This window comes from Aricia agestis, chromosome 13 (assembly GCF_905147365.1).
Source record: "Aricia agestis chromosome 13, ilAriAges1.1, whole genome shotgun sequence".
NCBI classification, from domain to species: Eukaryota; Metazoa; Arthropoda; class Insecta; order Lepidoptera; family Lycaenidae; genus Aricia; species Aricia agestis.
The window spans coordinates 2,073,679-2,094,573 of NC_056418.1; the positions used below are offsets into that span (position 1 = coordinate 2,073,679).

At 36.4% G+C, this 20,895-nt stretch overlaps 1 protein-coding gene and 1 long non-coding RNA gene across 4 annotated transcripts; one reads left to right on the forward strand and one right to left on the reverse strand.

Annotated features, from left to right (window-relative positions):
* Positions 1-3,863: 3,863 nt before the first annotated feature.
* LOC121732976 lies at positions 3,864-20,104 on the reverse strand. The gene is made up of 3 exons (XR_006036469.1): positions 20,030-20,104; positions 4,036-4,038; positions 3,864-3,874 (listed from the first exon to the last, which is right to left on the reverse strand). It is a non-coding gene; the product is annotated as an uncharacterized LOC121732976 (long non-coding RNA).
* Positions 9,344-17,787, forward strand: LOC121732975 (ras-related protein M-Ras-like). 3 transcript variants are annotated; one of them, XM_042123029.1, is made up of 5 exons: positions 9,344-9,414; positions 9,666-9,728; positions 13,005-13,158; positions 16,209-16,362; positions 16,997-17,787. In XM_042123029.1, the coding sequence occupies exons 2-5, from the start codon at positions 9,690-9,692 to the stop codon at positions 17,238-17,240; spliced, it is 591 nt and encodes a 196-aa protein (XP_041978963.1). In that variant the 5' UTR covers positions 9,344-9,414; positions 9,666-9,689; the 3' UTR covers positions 17,241-17,787. The 3 variants fall into 3 exon arrangements, with proteins under 3 accessions (XP_041978963.1, XP_041978964.1, XP_041978965.1); XM_042123030.1 differs by having other exon boundaries at positions 9,365-9,414; positions 9,541-9,728; XM_042123031.1 differs by lacking the exon at positions 9,344-9,414 and adding an exon at positions 10,266-10,309 and having other exon boundaries at positions 9,665-9,728.
* Positions 20,105-20,895: the final 791 nt, after the last annotated feature.

Below are 20,895 nucleotides of genomic sequence, written 5' to 3' on the forward strand. Positions count from 1 at the left end.
CGTTTTCCCCTAAATCCAGGGACAAAGGCCTAAGCTGGCAACACTGGGCGGCGTGGGCGGTCGGCAGGGCGGGGAGCGCGTCGATTATCACGGTGATAGGTTAACGGGTATCCTGACTATCCTTACCCGTATATCTGTACGGAAACCGGGCATAGACCCGAATATTACGGGCTATATACGCGCAAGGATCTCTAATGAATGATCATTAAACTTCAAGTTTATATAAACAGGGTGTAAGTTGTAACAAAACAAGTGATAACTGATAATAATTTTGTGTATGATTTCCCTGTATAGAGTTCACTGTGAAAGTATAGTACCTGAAAGAGCAAATTTTTTTAAAACTTTTTTTGGGCAAACTCATGACGCTGGGGCAACGGCCCATACAAATCACAAAAAAATCGGACAAGTGCACGTCGGACTCGCACACGAAGGGTTCCGTACCGATACAGAGCAAAAATAGGCTAAAAATTGTGTTTTTTGTATGGGAGCCTTGCATTTTTATTTTATTTTAATATTAGTAGGTATTAAATATTAAAATAAACATATAACAAAAGAACGAAACGAAGTTATTTCTTATGTTCAAAAAACCTACACTCAAAATTTTTTTTTTAAATAAAACGCCATCTATTGACGCCCAGAAATACTTACTAACAACGCCCTCTGACCCTAACATGCAGGTACTAATAAAAAAGTGTCGAGGACAAATCAAGGTCAAATATCGTTCTGTCTAGCTTTCAGATTTACGCCAAACGCGCGATAAGGAACTTCGTTCCAAAAAAGCTGCTACCCTAAATAACACCCTAAATAATTATAACTTAGTTTTGTTACATCCTGTATATTAAACTGATATGGAGAGTTTAGCTTTAACTTATGTCTCAAATATAATAGTACCTGTAAGTTCTAGGCCAAAATTCATTACCGTCTATACATCATCACCCCTCCAGAGTCCAGGGCCACAGGTGCACTAGAGTGCATCCACCCCCTCCCCCTCCTCTTGTATCAATTACCCCCCACCTCCCCACTACCGCCAAGCTATGATTGTTGATGTGTTTATATTGTGAGCTCGGCAAACATTTTAGTGACATGAGCGAGCGGTATAAATGCACATTGAATAACCTAAATAATACATATGTTATTGCATAATATGATTTAAGACGTGGATGGAGGAACCAGGCCATTTAGCCAAAACTTTTACTTTTTAGCTTCGTTATAGAATCGCCGATCAAAATGTATGGAATTGATATATATGACGTTGAGTCGAAAGTCAACGTCATATTAACGAACGCTTATGTCAATTCCTTAAATTATCATCGGCTATTCTATAATGAAGCGAAAACGAAAAGATTTTGGTTCACCCCCCCGGTGAGTAACAACTAACAGTTAAAAAATTGACATTTTTTGCATAAATGGAGGCTTTAGAGCCTATAAAAAATACTGTAGATTATAAGTGTGGCCTATTAACTAGATGATGAATTAGGTAAGTTACAAGATTTGTTAAAATTATAAGGGAAAAAATTGAATAATTATCCTTATGCTATAAAATGTTAGTTATCTGGTCCTTGCTCTCACGTCTTCAATTATTATTGAAGCAATGATTGTATTGCAATACAAAGTCGTCAATTTTATTTAAACCCTTAAAAATAATTCATGAAATATTCCTCTATGAATGCCACAATGGCAAAATCTCGTAAATAACATCAGCCTTTAAGATTACAAAAAAACAATTACACATGCATAATATTAAAGATCAAAAGAGACTGGTCACGGCCCATACAAAATTTACCCAGGCCCGACACGAATGAAACGTATTCCATTTTTTTCGTTATAGTATGGGGATCCAAGATATGTAATTTTTATATTCAATAACAGTGGCTAACATGTTATTTTATTGCTTTCTTTTTTTCTTCAGGCGCAGTATGAAAAGTGCAAATATTAAGCAATTTTATTCAATATCATTATTCATTGGCTAACATGGAAATGTACTAGATGTAGAATACAATCACGACATGTTTCTTTAAAAACGTAGACAAGCCATCCCTCTGTGTAGGGATTATGTATTAAATAACATAGAAGAAAACTAAATAAGTGAATAAAAGTATTATTAAGAATTTTTTTTTATGAAATAAGGGGGCAAACGAGCAAACGGGTCACCTGATGGAAAGCAACTTCCAACGCCCATGGGACACTCGCAGCATCAGAAGAGCTGCAAGTGCGTTGCCGACCTTTTAAGAGGGAATAGGATAATAGGGGAGGGTAGGGAAGGGAAGGGAAGGGAATAGTTGAGGGTAGGGAAGGGAATAGGGTAGGGGTTAGGGGATTGGGCCTCCGGTAAACTCACTCACTCGGCGAAACACAGCGCAAGCGCTGTTTCACGCCGGTTTTCTGTGAGAACGTGGTATTTATCCGGTCGAGCCGGCCTATTCGTGCCGAAGCATGGCTCTCCCACGTATAGATTTTTCTTCTCACCAATCCCCGATAAGGACCATCAACTCCGGCAGTATGTTGCCGCTTATTTAACGCGAGATACAGTTTTCATTAGCTAAAGAAAAACTGCTGGAGGTATCTATAAGTTTATCTCGCCCTCAGCGTTATATCATGCGTTTAATCACCCTCGTATAACATGCTGCAGAGACAGGACGTTTCTAATTGTTTGAAACTCGATGGGCATACTTACTAGTGGAACGTATAGTGAAAAAAACCTTTTTTTTAATTGTACCTAGATAAACAAAAGAATATTTATTATGGTTTTGTGTTTTCCTTTAGCCACGGTATAAAAATAATATATTGATAATATGTGTTAGCCACTGATATTGAATATAATTACATGCAAATAACGATTATTGTACTTCTTAATAGCACTTTTCATACTGCGCCTGAAGAAAAAAAGAAAGCAATAAAATAACATATTAGCCACTGATATTTAATATAAAAATTACATATCTTGGATCCCCATAACATACCGGAAAAAATGGGATATGTCTCTTTTGTGTCGGGCCTGGGTCACAAATGACCCGTCACCTTAGGAACCCCGTTTTGTGAATTCAGTATTTTTTTAGAGTATTTTTACTGAATTTACTGAATTAATTAATATATAATAATAGTTAGAAAAACTAAAAACCAAGCCTTTTTTCCAAAAAATTTTAACTACTTATTGCACTGTCATTGGCTTTTAAGACGCTCCCCCCACGTAGAATGGAGATGGAGATTGAACTTACCGTTTTTAAAGCCTTATTAATTCATAATTTGAAAGCTACAAAATTATAATAAAAATACAGCAATAATCTTCAGCATATGAACGTTCCTTTCATAGTTATTAATATCCTATTTTTGTTTTTTTTATACTCATGACATTGACAGCTTCCAAAGTAATACCAATTTATTCAAATTCAAGCATACATTCAGTATCTCCCTAGTATTTACAAATTACGGTTATTTGAAACACACGCCAATAGATCGACAATTTCATTAACTACGAGCTTTTGCCCGCGGCTTCGCTCGCGTTAAGAAGTATTATTATATACAAACTTTTAATTTGTATTTTAACCCCTTGGAGGTGGAATTGATCAAAATCCTTTCTTAGCGGATGCCTACGTCATAATATCTACCTGCATGCGAAATTTCAGCCCGATCGGTCCAGTGGTTTGGGCTGTGCGTTGATAGATCACCATGTCAGTCAGTCACCTTTGAGTTTTATATATATAGATATACTGGACGTTTGAATTTTTTTAAGTCAATTGTGAACTAAGATAAGTAAAAAAATAGGATATTGGTGCAATCTCGGCAACGCGGCAAATGTATGGTGAAGGTATTAAGGCCATCCCCTGAGCATCAGGGGATGGCCTTAATACGTGTGCAAAGTTTCGAATCAATTAGACTACTGGCGATAGGTAAAAATATGTGAAAATAGTTGCTAACACCAAGTTAACCAAATTTTTGAGAACCACCCATACAGCAAAGCGTGTTAAAATTAACGCCTCTAGTCCTCAGACGCAGTTCGCCGCGAGATCGCGGCGAAACAAATGCGAAACCATTTACTGCCTCATCTGCCACACGACAATGCGTTATATTGCATCTCGCTCTATTCCTGTTTTGCATTTGTTTCGCCGCGATTTCGCAGCGAACTGCGTCTGTGGACTAGAGGCGATATAATATTGTAACAACTTTTGTTGGTAGCGATTTCGTAGCGGCCGCGTAGCGTACGTAGCGCGTGGCAGCGTCGTAGCTCCCGTAGAGGTACGTAGCACGAAGTCTACCACCTAACCTTGCTCAATACTTTTCGAGAAAATATGTAATGAAAGTATGTAAGTATATCTATAATATCTATCTAATAATATCTATGGACGCTTCACACCACGTCAGTCTGGCCCCGTGCTAAGTACCTAAAGGACTTGTGTTACAGGTACCAGACAACGGAAATATATTTAATCCTTTATACTATGCATATATTTCAGATTTTTATTATATGATACATATATTTAATACACATCCAGACCCGGGAACATTGAAAACTTTTTGTTCCGTCGGCGGGATTCGAACCCGCGACCCCCGGCTTGAGCTGCCACACACTCAACCAATTGAGCCACAGAGGTCGTCAAACCTATGTATTACAATAAGTAACCTATGTATACCTATGTATAACAATAAGTAAATTCGGAATACCGTGTAATGTTACGTTTAAATATTGATTCATATTCGTTTAAAGGTTATTTCTGTTACTTTAGACTCTAAAGTTTAGAGTTAAATGAAATATGAAAATTTTAAATATAGACAATTTACTTGAAGACGGGGAAGTCTTTTCTCTCGATTTTAGCTGCTTTATACTTAATATATTTTATAAGTATAAATAAAATATTAAATATACCAACTATAATTAGTGACCACTTCTAACTTTACACGATGCGTTAATCAATAAGTATACATTCTTCAGTCTTATAAGCAGCTACGTATTAGAAATTAGTATTAATTATTTAATTGCATTCAGGAATTCGTTTATGATACTCCCGGGATCGATACTCGGGAGCGCGGGAACACGCGGCGGCCATGTTGCGCGTTGCCTAGCAACCGTGCGCCCTGTACAGCGACAGAATAATTTAAATATTCAAACTCGAATAGTATCTGGTGGCTGTTGAGCATAATATTGTGTGTATCAAACAATAAAAAGTTAGATGTTCAGTTATGAATGCAGTTTTGTTCTAAATGATCTAAAGAATAATAATAATTATTATGATTGAATTCATAACTCAATACCTATGTAATTATTTGTGGGTTGATACCACGTTGATACCATAAAGTTAATATATTCCGCTAGGTATATTAACTTTATGGTTGATACACGCATCCTACACTGATGAATGGACACTTAAGGCGGGGACTAATCTCAATCAAAAACGATAACCTTGCACACAACCAAAGACCAAGCGTATACGCATCGCAATAAGATTCATTTTAGCTTAGCATAAATCTATAGGTTCTCGGGCGGATCTTCTCTATTTTTCATGTTTTTTTTAAATATCTTTGGAAATAAATATTAAGAAACAAAATTGTTCGGTTAAATAATTTTTAATATAGATTTACTAACAATTTATTCAAATAAAATGTACAATTATCCTAGTTAATACTTATATTTCGATGAAATAGAGTTTTTTCAGAGGTAAGTTTGTAAATTAATTACAGCCAAAGTATTACGTTTTATTAAAATGTTTATGGTTTAAGGTATTTTGAATATTATGCTTTATATCTCATATTTTTAACACTTCGTTATTATATTGGAACTAGGTAAACCGGGAGTCACGGAATAACAAATTGGGGTTTATCCTCGCCTTAAGCATTTATATGTTATAACATTGGTACATTACGTATAGGTATAATATTTTATAACTTAAGTAGATACATTGCATATAAAAAAGTATTTAAACCTTTGTGGCTCGTTCCAGGGCTTTCACCATAGCAATGTTTTGTTTATAATACTACCGGTTGGCGATTTCAATAAATAAATTAAGCGCTTTAAATCCAAGAGTAATAAATAAAGAATTGGTTATGTGTATAGCATCCAAGCATTTGGCTATACGTCCATAACCATACTAACGCTAAGTATAAAATATGTGAATGTGTTAACAGTTAAACCATCTATTAACATGTTTAAATATTTAATTAGTACTTACATATAATATTCTTATATGCTGTATAGGTCAGGCCTAATAATAATTATAATATTATGATCCTAATCCCTGTAAACATAATGTACGTTATTTTTTTACCCGATTACAACGCACAGTCTACGCAGGAGACGAAAAATCGGAAATTTTCTTTTTTCTTCCATTTTGAAAAGGCATTAGTATTGTGAATATGAGAGTAGAACACCCGCGTGACAATTCGTAATAGTTTTGATGCTACGGGCTACCAAAGTCCACCATCTGCCTAGGAATCAACTTCTCTGATAGTAGGTACTTATCTACTGAAAAACCTACAGTTGGTTCGGTTGGGTGGGCTTTGTGCCATTGGGATGAAAATAAAAAATATCTCTTTGATGCTGTGCATTCAAATGTACGATGGGAATGGAATAACCATTTACTACTTTACCATTGATATATTTTAACGAAACATATTTGATAGTTTCAACTTCGAGTTTTGGGAATCTGTGCCAGACAAACTTAGTTTACTTAAGATTAATTCATATAATACTTACTATAACAAAGCGAATGTTATAATTATGTTTCATTCATTCATTCATTCAAAATATACTACTTAATACTTACTTAATTTAAATAATACTTAAGTAACGTTGGTAGTGTTTTAATATTAATATTACTTATGACTTAGAATTTAGTTACTTAGTTGAATATTATTAAGTAGACAAGGCGTGTAAAATAAACCACGCTGCATAAAAACATTCTTATAGAAAAAATAATTAGTGTGTCATACTCATAGCTTTAAGAACATATTATATTTTATATCAGCTATTCTATTTTATTTGATATCCATGCAGCGAAAGGATTACGGAATGGAACACGATGTTATGAGTTAGCAGTTAGCACTATTCAGAAGCTAGGGCATTACGCCCTAGTGTGTCTGAACTGTATATTTTGTTGTCTGTTTTATTATACTTAAGTATTATTATTACTTGGCGGTAAGTACTTATCATAATATTTTGTATTTATAGACCGTTATTTATAATGAATTTGGAGGTTATGGAGAAAGAGTAATAAAATATTTTGATTGGAAAAGAAATTGTTTTAAATGAAAGGTTTAATGATTTCTTATAAAATATAATAAGTACTAATTTTCATCTCTCCTGAATTGCTAAATGTGACCATTTTAGCTCTGCAGCAGGGCTAAATTGCTAAATGTGACCACACATTTAGCAATTTCTCTCAATCAATTCAGCAAATGAATTGTCAAAACTGTCTAACTGACAAATGTCAAATCAGTACAAAAATACAGAAATGAATTGCAAGCAGAGTTGCATTTTGCGATTTAAGAAAAATGAATTTTCTTAAATCAAAGTAGGTATGTGGTTTGTTGGTGGTTTGTTATTGAAATATGATTCAATGTGAAAACTGAAATATACCCAATAAAAGTTTAACTTTATTAAAATATATGATTACTTATGTAAAAAAATGTAATAAGTACTAAAAACGAAACAAATTTAAATTATTATGTATTTTATTTGTAAAATAAAATATGTAACTAAGTATAAACAATTACTTTTATTTACGACTTCAAGAAAAGGATCGTAATATCCAAGTTCTGTTCAATGTAAACTTATGTAGGTATAAAAAAATATTATATGTTCTTTTTTTAAACTTTTCTCAAAACGCTCCATAATCCGTTCCACTTGGGTTTGTATCACTGACGCTCACATGCTAGTGGAACGGGAAAAACTATGGTCTTGAGCGTGAGCGTTTTTAACGTCATCTGGAACGCGGGGTATATGTGGCTGATTCTCCAAACCGCAAAATTTAGTTGTCCGGACGTATAAACTACCCGCAGAGTTACATATGTAGACCTTTGTATTTTTTATAGTAATATAAGGTGTGATCTAACTGGGCCACTTAGGTTCTGTAGAAAAACTTAATTGTAAATATAATTAAAATTAATTTAAAGGTCGAAAAATTGATTGCCTGGACGTGTCCTGTCCCCAGAATTCACTATAAATTCCCAAAAAAATCCTACAAATACGATGAAATTCTAATTTCAAAGTAAATAAATCGTAAGAGTATAAACAAAATGTTTATAAAACAATTGTATATAAACGTATATATCGTTATATAAATAGTAAAAGTCATTTTAAGATTTGTCCTGGCTTACATAGTGATTCCCTATACGCTTCACTTGGAGGCTCGTACCTCTCTAGTTATAAGAAGCACGTGGTTGCGGGTGCGCAGGGCGGGAGGTTCGGTAGCCCTCTAAACATCATGGAAGGAGGTCACACAATTCGTTGCTCCGTTTCCAAGTTACAAAGGAAAATATCTGATTCCTTCAACCTTGGTTCCTTACACAATTGATTCCCTATTCGCTAATTACAATGTAATTTCCAAAGTTAAGTTTGCTTAGACACGATGTAAACGACGATAATGAGTATGGTTTTTAGTTAGACTATTTATTGTTTAACCTACATGCACAGTTTTTGTACACCTCAGGAAAAACTAACTTTTTATTGATTCCCTCTACATACATTTTCATGTTTCCCTGGGTATTTTAAGTAGGTAATAAAAATATTTTACATTTATTTATCTAATTGGTACATATCTGTTTATTTTTATTAAAATAAATTACATTATCTTCATATACTGCTACAAATAAATGACACCAATAAGTAAAATATATTAAAAAATATATTCTTAAAGTCAAAATATTTTAAATAAATTCATTTTCCATTCATTGTATTTTGTTATTTTTATTCATTGTATTATATGTTTTAACGAACAAGTTTAGTTTATAGACAATTTTATACATGTTTATATTTAAATTAAACATGTTTATTTAGCTGAAAAAGCTTTTTTCTATTAGCTTTGTTGATTCCCTAGGTTAGAAAAATTTAAATCAAAATATCTTCTAAAATTGTGAAGTGAAAAAGGGCCCAAATAAATAATTATTTTTATAATTCACTTAAGAATAGTATGCGATTATTGATTTTAAAAATATGCAGAAATTAAAATGTACTAGGGAATTAACTAAATAATCCAAATCTGGAGAAATGCCCATGTTATAACTACTAATAACAAGAAAAAAAAATACTTACTTTCAGATTTTTTATCTGTATTCCCTTCTGTAGTCTGTCCTTCTGACAGCTCTGTCATTTCAATTGACATTGACATTTCCAGTTTGGCACTTGACACAATATCAAAAATGGAATAAAAATTAAAAACAACTTTGAAGAAACGAAAAAAAGGAATTGATTTAGTAGTTTATGAGGTAAAATCGAGAGATTTTTCGTTAAACAACATAATTTACGAGTTTAGATTATTGTTATAGTGAATAAACTGTTTTGGTGTGGGATCAGGTGGTCTTGACGTTCAATAAAATATATAATGTTTTTAGGAAACACTTCACGTAGCAGTCTTCTGGCTGACGAATATGTTAATACTAATTTACGTTAACGATACGCGAACGATTTAACAGTGCCTTGAAGCTGTGCCTAATCTATTTTGTTTCATCTGTGACAGGTCGTTTGAAAAATTGGATTTAATATGACAAGATCAGGTCCTCCTAGTGAAAATATTCCCACGGTAAGTTAAATACTCTTTTGTTTGTATACTTACTCACTATAAATTACACCTTTAAATTATATAACTAGCACAATTTTTATCAACATAGTTTTGAGCTTTAATTTTAGATATTCAAATATAGTAGAGTATTGCAGATAAAAACACTAAGATTTTGGCTCTACTGGCAGCACTTTTATATTTTTAAAGATTAGAACATTTAATTTTTTGCATTTAAGTAGATAAAACAGTAAAAATATACTCTTCGTAATCTTTACATATTATATTATATATAATATATTATCAATAATTATTAGCTTTTGTACAATTATATCTATAATTTGATAACATTTTTTGTTTATGTTATACACATTATGTGCTATGAATATAATATTTTAATGAGCGAAGCACACATAATTTATTCTTAAACATAAAAGAAACACTAGCACATTCAAGACTAAAACTAAGCATAAATAATTGTTAATCTATTGGTCTTGGCACTGCTCGTCACTGCTTTTACAGTTTTTTATTCTTTGCTTACATTTGCTTGGCTTTTTTCAGAGCTGGTTGTTGGTGTGATGTCTTTGTTCACAGGCTGTGACAGTGTATGTGGCTTCTCAGTTTTATCCGTGTTGTTACACCCATAGAATTTCCTTTGACTGTAGCTTGCATCATTAGGATATAAATTTTAAAGGGTATGTTCAATGTTGTATCCTTATTTAAATTTAATTATTATAAAAGCAATATGCTTGTAAATGTGGCTGATTTTATTGTTAACTGATATAAATTATCATAAAGTCAGTTTTAAACTCATAAATAAAAAATATAGATATTGTTTTATGCAATTCTTTATCACCTCTGGGTGGCAATCGAGGCCATCTTCATTAAAAGTTGTCCATGTGTTTTGCAAGTTAACAGGAAATGTGTTTCATGGTTAAATATCTTTAAAAAAAATTAAGTTTATTATTATGGTGGCCAACACACGGCCCGTGGGCCACATGCGGCCCGCCATCTGTTACCTTGTGGCCCTCGGAGCCAATACATTTTTTAAAGTAAAAAAGTAACTACTAAAATTACCTAAATATCATACCTACTATATAAAGCAAACAAACACTTTTCTTTTACTTTTAAAATCAACACATGCTTTACCTACATAAAGTGGGGCTAAATTTAAAATAACGTACTGAACGAGTGACTGGGGTGTTTTCTTTGCTTATTACAGTACATTTTTTTGTTCTAAGCTCTAAGTTCTAATAGGAAAAATTTGTATCCTATTTTGACTGTGCGCAGACTTATCTGGCGCGCACTACGAGTATACATAAAATTTGGTAGTGTGTCCCGGGGTAAAATTCTACTTCCGAATTTTGGAAGTGTCGAAAAGGTTGGCCACCCTTGATCTATGGCAATAAGAAGGTTTACTGAAAATGAAAGTCTAATATTCTGGATATCCCTGATAACACCTGCCCTAACATCTTTTTGCTTTTCTGCTATCTCCGCTTTAAACAAACATTTATATTGACTTGGTACAACCTAAATTGCTAGAAAACAAAGAGTCAATAACAAGTGTTATCATAATAAGTGCAGTGTAATGTTGTGTATGTCACTGTACGATTGTAAACACCGCGAGATTGTAATATGACTAAGAGATGGATTGTAAACAACCTGGTTTCCGGTGGTTTCAAATTAATTATTTCGTATTTAAAATAATTTCAATTGCCTGAAAATTTGATGTATAACATTGAATAAAATTTAGATATATTTAAAGTGCAGTTGGAATTATAAATTAGGTTAATTTTAATAACCGAACATTCAAACAGCACTTTAAATATATCAAAATTTTATTTTATGTTATACATCTCATACCATTGGGCATTGAAGTTATTTTAAATACGAAATAATTAGTTTAAAACGCCTCCGTGGTCCAGTGGTTCAGAGCATGGCTCTTGACTCGGAGGTCGTGGGTTCGAATCCCGCGTTGGAAACATGTTATTTCCAAGTTTGGTTTGGTTTGGTCTGACAAGTAAGATGATCCATGCGTCGGATGGGCATTAAAAAGTCGGTCCTGCGCCTAACCTCTCCCCAGTCGTGTCGGTCTTCCGTCCCACTGGTTTATGAGAGTAAAAGGAATAGAGAGTGCTCTTGTGTACTGCGCACACACTTGGGCACTATAAATTAGGTTATATAATTACTCCTGCGTAACTGGCCTGGTTTAAATGAAACCGGCCACCGTCACCGAAACCGGTGTGGGAGCTATTAATTAGTTTAAAATCACCGGAAAACTGGTTGCTTACAATCCATCACTTTGTCATATTACAATCTCGCGGTGTTTACAATCTTACGGTGACATGTACAATACATTTACACTGGACTTATTATGATAACACTTGTTATTGACTCTTTGTTCCCCTATGTACTTGTAACCCTTCTATATTTTTTATTTAAAATATATAGAAGGTAATGGCTTTGATATAATTTTAAATACTATGTATAAAATTATATCAAAGCCGTTTCTTATATTTAGACCCAATTTCACCAACGTCTGTTAGTGGTGACAGCTTGTTAAAATGTCATGTCTTCTCTTATGAAAAACGAAAGAGGTAATGTGATACTAATTCCAGCATTAACTTTAAGTGTCTGAACCACATCATGCCGAAGTTCTGCTGCGGAAGTTCGACATGATTACGCCTGCAATGTATTTTAAATTACCGATGACACACCTTGCCGAAATTGAGTCGCGTTATATTGTATGCGTTTGACATTGCTGACGTAATCATGCCGAACTTTCGCCGCGGAACTTCGGCATGGTGTGTTTAGTCACTAACAGTCGGTGAAATTGGGCCTTAAAGGAGTGAGCATACTGAGACGGGCCGTGCCGGGGCTCAGCGTGCCGGAGCGCATCGCAAAAATCCGCCTCCATACAATTTGTATGGAGGCGGATGCGTGTATCGCACACTATGCCAAGGCGCATCGGCGCTGATTTTTGCTCGGCGGATTTCCGTCAATGCGACACGGCCCGACAAGACCCGCTGCGCCCCTGCAACAGTGTGCTATAGCAAGCGGCGTGCGGATGTGATGTTATGCGGCCCGGCAAGCCGCGGCTCAAAATCCGTCAATGCGTTGCGCGCCGACCCGCCCCGGTACGCCCCGGCACAGTGAGCGTTAAAATCCGTCAATGCGATGCGACCCGACCCGGCAATAGTGTGCTATAGCGCATTTTGCGCTGTGCTGCGCCCCGACCCGCCCCGGCACGCCCCGGCAAGCGCCGACAAAGTGAGCTTAAAGTAACAATTTAAATTTCAGATAAAACTCGTAGTAGTTGGCGATGGCGGCGTGGGAAAGAGCGCGATCACGATCCAGTTCTTCCAGAAGCTGTTTGTGACAGACTACGACCCCACCATCGAGGACTCCTACATACAGCATACCGAGGTCGACGGCCAGTGGTGTATACTTGACGGTGAGTGTACCAGCCTAGTCTTCCAGAAAATTACGACTTTCCTGTCATAATGTCAACTTGTAATTTTTATTAACCGATTCAGTGCGGATGACACGGGAGCCGTGTCATACGCGTTTTTAACGTGTGGCGTATGACACGGGAGCCGTGTCATTTGAAAAACGATTGTATCTCCCTCAAATTACACTTTAGAAGGTTCTACTCTGAACAAAATCATCTTAATTTTCCACGTAGAACAAGCCTATAGGCTTCGCCTCTGAATATTCTGTGATTTGAAAAAAAGTAGGGGCCGTCAACCTTTTTTAAAAGGTGCATTCATTGCGGATTATACGGCAGCCGCGTTCTATGGGTTTTTAACGTGTGGCGTATGACACGTGAGCCGTGTCATTTAAAAAGCGATTGTTCTCCCTCAAATTAGACTTTAGAAGGTTCTACTCCGAACAAAACCGTCTAAATTTTCTACGTAAAATAAGCTTATAGGCTTCCTCTCTGAATATTCTGTGAATTGAAAAAATTAGGTGCTGTCTCCTTTTTTAGCCCACCGTACATTATCCGAAATTTCTGATCACAAAAATTCGGACGCCCGCCGGCTAACTAGCCGCCAGCTAACCTAATCGCCAGGTCTATGACAGAATAATGTAATTGAGAAAAGAAATACTGAGTACAGAATAAGAATTATTATTTAATACTTTTTAGTTCAGTTTAGAAAGTTACTATTGTTTTTACCTTGAAAGTCTGTTTTAATTTTTTTGTTTTGGCGTTTTTTATTAACATAATTGTCACCAGCACACCTTGGTAGCCATAACATCAAATTCGAATAATAGTAATATTATGATTTAAAATAACAAAATAATATTAAAATCATTAGACAAACTACAGAATAATGATCAAAAACATCAGTCTCGATCTATTAGACTATGAAAAGTACTAATAACAGGGTCATAATTTGATGATGCATGGTGTAGTGTTGATGATGATGATTAATGTAATCAGCATAGTAGCTTATGATTTTGGTATTTTAAACAACAGCGAAACTCCCAAACACGTATCTATAAGGAATCAGGAGTTCTGTTCAGCACCTTCGGGACCGTGGTATACCATGGTGCAAAATTTTACTTTTTGGTAGCATAATATAATCAAAACACATCCCATAAAACCAAAATAACCATATGTTCCCATTTGATTTTCAAGAAGTCCCCTGGATTCCTCATGGTTCCCATCATCAGATCACCACTTTTGTGAACATGGTACCAACTCGGAACCGGATCAATCGGAACAAATACCCCATACAACAAAAGAAAAATTTTGAAAATCGGTTCACCAACGGCGGAGTAATCGTTGAACACATCTCCTCTTTTTTTAAAGTCGGTTAAAAAAACTTAACAACGAACTTCTTTAAATTTATCTATTTATTTACTTTGGAAACCCAGATCTATTTAATATAGGTAACCGGTAGGTACTCATTTTTCTAACTTTGAAACCTACAAAAGGTTTGCAACATCTGAATAAAAAAATCGCTTACCTACCATTTTCAGGTTTACACTTAGTAAAACTACTCGAAATCAACTCAAAACAACGTAGCCTTCCGTCAACAACAATGGTTTGGGCTCAACTAAATAAATCAAGTTAATACAAGCGTAAAAACCAAAAAAAAACCATAAAGCTTTTTGAACGTGGCGGATGACACGGTAGCCGTGTCATTTACTTCTATCGCGTATGACACGGCTTACGTGTCACGGAAAAATTGTATGCCGCCACGACAGAAAGTCTTCAAAAAGGTGCGCCGCATTGAATCGGTTAATGTGCCTTTAGGCTTCAGTCAATCGGAGAGGCAGCGGGGCGGGAGAGGCGGCGCGGCGGCGCGTGACAATGTATTATGTATCTAAAGGTGCTCCCACACAGCAGTTTTATAACGTTATGAAACATTGTGTAACACGATAACATTTTGTAACAGCGTGTAACAAACGCTTCAAAATGTCAAGAAATAAACGTGTGTTTTGTTGTACTTTGTAAAAAAAGTTAGACAAAAATGTTATCGAACGTTATACATATAACTGCTGTCTGGGAGCACCTTAAGATTTGCCTTATAAGTTCCAATTCAGAGCCTTGTCTTGGTGCATACATCTTGCCTATTTAAAAGACAACAGCTGTGTAAGTACTTGTTCAGACCATAAAGTTATTATACCTAGCGGAATAGAGCAACAATCTCGAGCTGTCAAACGAAACCGAAATGCGGCACGTGCCGACTGGACGTCGAAAAAAGAGTGCTGCTGTCATGTATCACACGTCTCTTTTTACCACGCAGTGTTACTGATAGTGACATCTCTCTTACTCAGGCCTTTGTTTCTCTATTCCTCTAGGTTTATTAACTTTATGGTTCAGACACAGCGGGAACCGCGCGTTTCCCGCGCAGAAACGCCTTTGTAATAGGCGGCGACTTAGTGGTTAGATCGCGCGGGTCCGCACCGCGCGGTTCCGCCTGTGTCTGAACAAGCACAAAAAAATTCAATATTATGTATATTGCTTACAATGTAAATCAGTCATTCATTACGAGAGTGAAGCATCAGGACCACTTTGTCAGATTTTTTTAGACACAATATATTATTTTTTGGATGTTTTCTGGACGTCGGTAATACTGGTGCCTACCATCGACATAAAGTTAATATACCTAGCGGAATAGAGAAACAAAGGCCTGAGCAAGTGAGATTTCACTATCAGTAACACTGCGTGGTAAAAAGAGACGTGTGATACATGACAGCAGAACTCTTTTTTTGACGTCCAGTCGGCACTTATCGGCACGTTGACAATTTAATCTCATAGAATTCATGTTCAATCATGCTTGTGTAAGTGTATACCGTACGTATACATATTTTTACACACAGATGTAACCAATTTCGGTTTCGTTTGGCAGCTCGAGATTTTGCTCTATTCCGCTAGGTATATTAACTTTATGACCACCGATTATGAAATATTAAAATCAATATTAATGAAAGCCTGCTGAAAGCTGAAATCGGTGCTTTAACTGCAATGTTTAATTGTGATTTCCGTTCCAGTGCTGGACACGGCGGGGCAGGAGGAGTTCAGCGCGATGCGGGAACAGTACATGCGCAAGGGGGACGGCTTCCTGCTCGTCTACTCCGTCACCGACCAGCAGAGCTTCCAGAACATACGGCACTTCCACACGCAGATACTGCGGGTTAAGGACCGGTTAGTGCTTGTGTTTGTACCATCGAGAAAATTGATTCCTAGGCAGTTTACAGACCAACGTCATTTGGTCGGATCATGTCAATTTAATGTTAATTGTGATATGTCGGCTGGGTTTGACGTAACGACCGAACTACGTAGGTCCCCCCTCTGCTTAGGAATCAACTTCTCTTATAGTACTAGATATCCCGCCTGCTACTCCGTTGCGCCAAAATTCGTTTATCGCACGAGCAGCGTACATTTTTCCGGTATAAAAAGTATCCTATGTCCATTCTCTGGACTCAATGTATCTCCATACAAAATTTCAGCGAAATTGGTTCAGCGGTTTGGGCGCGAAGATAGTCGGGTCCACATCAAGCGAGCAGCCTCGGGCAAGGCATGCGCCGTACCGCTCGCTTGGTGTGGACGTTGCTCGCCCGCGGCAGACGCATGCTCATTGCTCAGGCTGAAAAAATGGACCACCACACACCACAGGTACACAAATGGAAGGGACACAACCCACCCAACAACATGATACACAAGCTCAGACCAGCGCGGCGTTGCAAAAATCTTAATGTAAAAAAATTTGTGTTAATGATATAATATAAGAAAATAACTGACAATACAATGTGTACAGTGATATTTTCGCGTATTCCAGCGAGACGTACCCGATGCTGGTGTGCGCGAACAAGGTGGACCTGGTGGCGGCGCGCACGGTGAGCGAGGAGGCGGGGCGCGAGCTCGCGCGCGCTCTCCCCGCCCCCTACATCGAGACCAGCGCCAAGGAGCCGCCGCTCAACGTCGACGCCGCCTTCCACGAGCTAGTGCGCATTATACGTGCGCACCCGCCGCGTGACCGCAAGCCGCGCCGCCGCCGCCGTCCCACGTGCACGCTGCTGTAGGCCTCGCCCCGTCTGTACGCTGGCGTAGGCCCCGCCCCGTCTACACTGGCGTACGCCACGCCCTGTCTGTAGGCTGGTGGACCACAGAATAAAATGCGAAGGCTAAGTTTTTACTACCCCGGCCCCGGACTCGCCGAGCGTACGTAAACTACATCTTTATAGAAAAATAGCGCCCCTGGTCGGCTTAAGGTTGGAAATCTTCTTATTGACGTTAAGGGGGGGCTAAATTCTAACAGCACAAACTGCCAAAGAACGTAATATGAGGTGTTAAGCTCGGTCGAAGCCGACTACATTAATTTCAGCTGTCATAATATACATACCGCGGTTTTATTTATTAAATTTTTTCATCGCCGTGTTTAGAAAACTTTGAAATGTAGTGTCGCTGCGACACGTCGCTTGCTGCAGCTTTTTGTTGCTCGCTACCAATTTGTACAATTAGTTAAGGCTTTTAATTGAATGCTTTTCCGTTAGCTTAGATTTTACCGACAAGATATATGTAACTTTGTACTTTACTATAATATTATGTAAAGTACAGTTTCGAAGTTGTAACTTGTAGCTAATATTTTATTTTCAATACTATTTATTATTAATATTACATTACGTAATGTAATATTAGCTTGTCAACTTTAATAAATAATAGATAGGTCCTGAATGACAATTATAAATGTATTTTGCCCCGATTCGACCAAACTGGAAGTTGCACGAGTTATCATGGAAATTATTGAATTTACTCTAGAATATCTATGTTTGCGTTTTACCAAGTTACTCAGTGTACCATCGAGAAAATTACCAACGAGGTAGTTGACAGACCAACGTCATTTGGTCGGATCACGTCAATTCAATGTTAAATTGTGATCTGTTGGATTTGACGTAACGCGACCAAACTATGTAGGTCCCCCATCCTAGGCGGATGGGGGACCTACATATCAATTTCTCTGATAGTACAAAATGAAATGTTAATTACATTGCACAATAATACCGACCGTGATAGTTGACACCCTGCTGTGCAACTATTCTCAGTTTAATATTTTACTCCGTCAAAATCGCTCAGTGTAAATATTTACTACGGTGTACAGTGCTCCCAAAGTGATAATGCGCATAGAAATTTTCGTGATTTTTCGGCAACGGTCGTACTTCCTGAGCATCGGAAGACGTCGCTGCAAGCGCTGTTTTAAACTTAACTTTAAGAAAAACAGCGCTTTGCAGCGAGTAGAGGGGCCTGACGTTGCTTGGACGTTACCATGGTAACGCCGCGATGGCTTCCCGGTGAGTTATAGCACTTATGGCTGGTTTACACGTATTAAGTAGATAAGTATTTAATTAAACTAGAGATCGCCCAATGGTCGAAATTCGACCTTACTTTCAACGACAGTAGGACTACTACCTATATCTATTTTGTAAAAAAAATATTGACTTAATCATGATATTTTTTCAACTCTTGTCTCTGGGACTCAGCTGATCTCAGACGGGCCGGGGCCGTGTAAGTCTTATAGAATCTAAGATTCAATAAAAAAAAACTATAATCCATTTTCAATAGATTTTCAATTTGTCACCTTGTTGTCAATGTTGTCAACAGACTTCAACCATAAATAAAAGATTATAATTCGTATGTACAGGCTTGTCACTCAAAAATCTGTCATTTTTCCTAGTGTGTGTGTTGTAGTGTGTGTAATGTTTTATTTGTTAAAAAAATGTATAATAAAAGCATAATTTCAAAATAATATTAGCTCGATGCACTCCTTCACCATATAAACTATAACTTTGCAAAATTTCATTCACCTACGTTTCCCCATTTTTCGTCAAAAGAGATACAAAGTTTTTGGCTCACGTATTAATATATAGATTTTAACTAAATTTTAAGTTATTTATTGCATGTAAACACAAATTTTAGTAGCAAGTAGTAAGTTAAAATTTAGTTAAGTACTAAACAAGGAAATTAGAATTTTGACTATTTTCTGTAAGGTTGGCAGGCGGGGCTTGTCACTTGACACATTTCGGGCAGGCACATCAAATTAAGTTAAAATTTAGTTACTACTTATCTACTTAATACGTGTAAACCAGCCCTTATTGACGGACCGGCGACAGCGGACAGTCACCGGCTATATGATATTTACTTCTATTTCCTTTTAACAAGGTGCAAAATGCAAGTGCATTGTTTGGGGCTCTTACGTTTCATAGATTCGGGTGTTTTCGTGATTACGACAATTAGCGAAGATTTGCATGCGCATTATTCATTTGGGAGTACTGTATTTTACTTTATTCTGAGGTTAGATGTTGGTGAAATGCAAAACCAGCTTACTCTTAAATTAAGAAACAGTTATTCTCGACTAAAATTTTACTCCAGTTTGGTCGAACCTGCCCTCAGAAATGTAAGTAACGCTTGAATGAAGCACAAAATATGAATGTATAAAAGTATAAAAGACATTATATATAATATGTTAGACATACGTTAGCCGAGAGTGACCCCTCAATGGTTCGTCCATGAATGAGAGAGACGAAAATTATTATAGTCTGTCTGTGCAAGGGAGACAAAACTATGTAAATACTGAATCACAATAGTAGTAAGTCAATACAAGGGATACTTTAAGAGCTTTAGCTGATGTAGAATTATTGAATTATAAACATGAAAATTATTAATATTTTCAATAACAGCCATAGACAATTATAGTATAATAGATGCCAAGTCAAATGTGTGTTTATAATATTGTTAGTTCAACTTGACTGACTAAAACCGGCTATGAATTTCATAGAAGTCTTAGTTGACACTACCTCCGTTAGGTGGCGCTGACATAAAGGGACCTTGAAGAAACTTTACAGAAAATTATTATGTTGACTAGTTACAATAATTTAAAGCGATAATTAACACATAAAGCACCAAAATACAATATTATGTCGTATGAAAGATATATTATTGTTGATGTTTTGTTTGTTTGAAATATAGCAAACTGATATGTATGATATGTATATATTCTACTGATTATGTTTTTTTTTTTTTTTTTTTTTATTTAATAAACAATAAAGAAAATACAATCACAAACTTAATCTAATACAGTGTAACATAAACCATTACTGGTTTTTCCGCACACTGCCATTCGTCTTCGACAGCTCTTTTTAAACAATAGTATTTATGATACCAACTAAGTATGTAAGTACTTGAATATAATATTATGGTCGCTTGTTAAGCATCAGTGCCCCAACCCACAATTTTTTGATATTAAAATATTTTGAATGCAGTCTTGTTCTAAATCATCTAAAGAACTCAATACGTAAATTTTTGTGGGTTAGTACACAAATGCCTAAAGCGTCCATATAGCAAAAGATATATGTTTTTTTTTCAAAAACAAGTTATTAAGGATAATAAGACTGTAGTGACTTAGTTTAGCAAGCGATTTGTCACACGGCTGCGTAGGTTTTTAGTTTTAATTACATCAGTCACTACATCACTCCCCCCCAGAGCCCGTGCCTACGGGCGATAGTGATTTGGAACCTTAATAACGCGACCGAAACGGGTCTTTTTAACAGCTGGGGTCGTTAACTCAGGACTACCGTTTAAAATAGGTGTGGTAGTAGGTTCAGGTGTAACTATGGGAGGAACGTAGTTACTGAGAATAGGTTGGGGAGACGAGTCAGCTAAAATGTAAGCTGGTTTAAGACG